General features: G+C 45.4%; 1 protein-coding gene across 1 annotated transcript; it reads right to left on the bottom strand.

Annotated features, from left to right (window-relative positions):
- Positions 1–22: 22 nt before the first annotated feature.
- On the bottom strand, positions 23–2,138 carry LOC135830810 (uncharacterized; the record flags this gene model as incomplete). Its single annotated transcript, XM_065343021.1, is given in 1 exon segment — positions 23–2,138. A coding segment is annotated over 1 exon segment (985 nt), but the record flags the coding sequence as incomplete, so codon positions are not given.
- Between the last annotated feature and the right edge of the window lie 1,755 nt (positions 2,139–3,893).

Consider the following 3,893-nt stretch of genomic DNA (forward strand, 5'->3'; position numbering starts at 1 on the left):
CAAAGAACGTTCCGTGAGATAGGTGTCTGTCAGAAAGAGGGCATGCAGTGTGAGCTTTGGCTGCAAACACAACGAACAGCGATAAACAGGATAAGTTGTGAGAAGGAAATTGCACCAGCCATAACTGATCCAAAAACGTATGACGAAATCCTGTGCACTGCGGTGGGGATGAAATAGAAAGTGCCAACAGTATTGCTGGTGAGAGCCCAACACATTTCTACCAGAGTAGTTTATTAGCTCGTTTTTGCTGTACGATAACCATAATTTTCTCAGGGGGTATATGCCACACTTTTAAATACACCAGTAATGATTCACGTTTTCTTTCCCTTCTCATCATGGCGTAAGTACAGGGAATAAAGGAAAAATGTCAACATACAGCAACTTTAATATAGAGCTAAAGCAAAACCATAGATCGAAACCCTCAGTTAAAGTTCAGCGGAACTGGTCAAAAACATGGCGAAGGTGTTATACTACGATGGTCAAATTTACTATTTTGTGACAAAAAAATCTGATTACGGCTTATACTCCAGTGCAGCTAGCCGGCTTGCACTCTGGAAAATAAGGTAGCTACCCTATTTTACCTGGAGAACAAAAAGGAGGTGCTCAAGTGCAATACTAAAGAGCAGGCAGTATTAGAATAAGAATACTTCAATAGTGACAACTACTTGAAAATAGCGCTCAGCACAGTGAATGTCCAGGTCAGCAACTGGGAGCACAAACAATGAATTTTTGCAATATACTTTGTAAATAATTAATATAATGACATGCATGACATGCAGTATTTGCAGATAAAAATGTTGAAAATATGCTGCATTTGACTGAAAAAGTAGTACCGCATCTAATATTTTGGGTGCAAAGAAGAGAAGGAAGCGCTTGATCCAAAGTTCCTAACATGCAGAGCAATATGAATGCTGTAACTATCTTCCGCATTGTTTAGTTATCATGGTTTCGACTGCATGTAGACCATGGAACGGCCCGCCATGATGCCAATATCATATTATGTTAAATCCTCCACTTTCCTATGGTGATGGGTGTCTCTCTTTTGTATGAATTTTTCACCAACAGGAAGATATTCACCAAAAGGAAGAAATTGAAGCTGGAAAACAAACACGCCTGCACCAGGTAATAAGTAAGTAGACTGAGCTGTGTCCTGCTACACAAGGTGCTGAACACTACCACCAAATCCATGATGGAGTCTCTTGGTCGGCCTTAGTACAGGACTGTGGTTGGATTGAGAGTAGTGATCAGTTTTGCTGCCTTCCGTATGGCGTCGTGCGAGAGCAATACTATCTTGCCGTTTTGCAAGCCTTGGTGAAAATCTTGTCTCAGACTCACACTTAGAAAGCTTTGGTGAAAATCTTGTCCCAGACTCGGGAGCAAGCCTTGGTGAAAATCTTGTAGCAGACTCACGACCAAGCCTTGGTGAAAATCTTGTTGCAGACTGTGACTCATGACCAAGTCTTGGTGAGAATCTTGGCGCAGACTTGGGAGCAAGCATTGGCGAAAATCTAGTCGCAGACTCGGGAGCAAGCCTTGGTGAAGTTGTAGCAGACTCGGGAGCAAGCCTTGGTGAAAATGTTGCCGCAGACTCATACTTTCCATCAGCTGAACATGTCAGGGGTGCCTGGATGGAGTGCCGGCATTGGATACGAGGAGATCTTGAACACTGATTCAAACCAGCAGCACTGGAAGACTTAGCTCTTGGACGCACTAATGACACTTCAACCTGCCTTTCTCCTTCTTTTAGAGCATCAAGCCTGCGGAGAGATGGGTGCAGCTCTGGGAGTATGGTAGGCTTGGGCGATGGGTTGTCAGAGCACGCCTCTGCTAGATTTACTGTACTTGCACTTGTGGCATTTGGCTGTATTCCTAATCTGGGTGTTGTTTGAGCATCACCATCACACGGAGCATTTCTCACATCACTTGCATGTTGGATAGGACTAGTAGTAGGAGAGAGTACAGTGTGCGAGTCACTGGGCGATTCAGAACTGCTACTATGACCGTCATGCTGGCTATTGTCGGCGGCAGAGTGTCCTGCTCCTTCTCGGCACCACTGCTTGCGTCTCTCCTCTCTTCTCTTTCTTTTCAGCTTGCAAAGGAGCTTTTTAATCCTCTGGCTCTGATCCACACATACGTCCCTGTCACGCACATACCAGCAAATGTAACATGAGAAGCAAAGACTAACCATGTGAAGAAGGTGGGTGCTCCGAACGCTGGAGCTGACATTTCCTGTCGGCTGACCTTTAAACTTGACCAGGACTGCCATCTGGGGCACACGAGCACACTGCGCGAACCTGCAAGAAAGCCCACTCCCTGCCCAATGCACTGCTTTTTCGGGGAATACACCGCTCGTCAGTTCAGCTTGAGTAGGCTGGAATTTAAGCTGCAGGTGCACTGCAATTTATAGCGCTCCAGTATCCCAAATATCACTAGGGATACCAACTTCCAGTGACGCTCTGTTTCCAGCACGACGAATACCTCACGAACACCAGATAGCACCATGAGTCAATGATGTTGCACATGGAGCTGTGAGAACATACGCTGAGGGCCATTGGACATTCGCAACACTATCCAACCATCTTCTGTAGTCGCATTCCCGCACCAGAGAAAACAATAATTATGCAGGGCCTCCGGAAGCAGTTTTAGATTGGTCCGGTCATAGCATAGTCTTTCAAACATCGTGTATGATCATTATAGTGGGTGCAAACAACCTCCTCAGCTGTAAACATGTCTGTCACGGTTGGTGGCCAACAAGTTAATCCAGTGATGACCTGACCAACCGGACCGGTTCCGACGGTGGGCCTGTTATGAACTAAGATGTTGCGACTTAAACAGTGGTATGTGAAGAACGAGCAGCTGGACCAGATGTATTAAATTAATGAACTGTCACCACCGAAAGTGCATTACCTTAGTTTGTCCTGGAATCACTGGCACGGGGATGTGACTAGATGCATTCCCGATTGCGAATATTCGAAAGTCCTGTATTACCTGTTCTCACATCTCCACATGTATCACTGACTCACCCTATGTAGCTCAGTGCTGCCTGGTGCTCACGGGGTGTTTGTTGGACTGGAAACAGAGCTTCATTGTAAGTTGATATCTTTAATGATGTCTGCGCTGCTGGGGTGCTGTAAGTTGTAGGGCTTGTGCAACATACAGTCATTTCAATGGCCTACTCAAGCTCAACTGATCAGGGTATTCAATTTCCAAAAACACTGTGTGTTGAGCAGTGAGTGGCGCTGTCTTGCAAGTTTGCTGAGTGGAAGGCTCGACATGGTTCTTTTGTGCCCCAGACGACAGTCATGAGTCAGTCAAGTGTTTTAAAAGTCAGTCGGCAGGAAGCGCAAGCTCCAACGTTTGGTGCAGTCGTCTTGATCCCACGTTTGTCACCATTTTCTTTTTTCTTTTGCTTTTTAGGCCACACCAAGTTATTTCATTGTTTCTCGTCACCTGAAAATCTCAAAAGGAACGCGGGCGGGCGGAAAAAAAACAAAATAGGGTTTGAAAAACAAAAACTGCTATTTACACTACAAAGGCCCAATTTATGACCTAAAATCAGACTATACACCACGCGTGACAGTCAATTGCAACATACAGCCAGAAAACCAGGCTCCTGCACCGGCCTCTGGTGAGGAAGTCCAGTGTTGCATGTTATTTAAATAGGAAAGAAAGCAAACCAAAGTTATTATACAAGGGGTACATAAAAGAACAGCCAAGTGCGCGCTTGTGCTAAATGCACTCCAGATTTGACGCTGCGCGTACTTTTACAACGCCTTTTTATGCGTGTTTACCGGGACGCGAGATTTTTTTTGGTCCAATCCTCAAGAAAGGTACGCGCGCGGTGACGAGAAACAATGAAAAAACTTGGTGTGGCCTTACTAGCAAAAACAGCC

Source organism: Sycon ciliatum, unplaced genomic scaffold (genome assembly GCF_964019385.1).
Source record: "Sycon ciliatum unplaced genomic scaffold, ocSycCili1.1 SCAFFOLD_2720, whole genome shotgun sequence".
Lineage (NCBI taxonomy): Eukaryota > Metazoa > Porifera > Calcarea > Leucosolenida > Sycettidae > Sycon > Sycon ciliatum.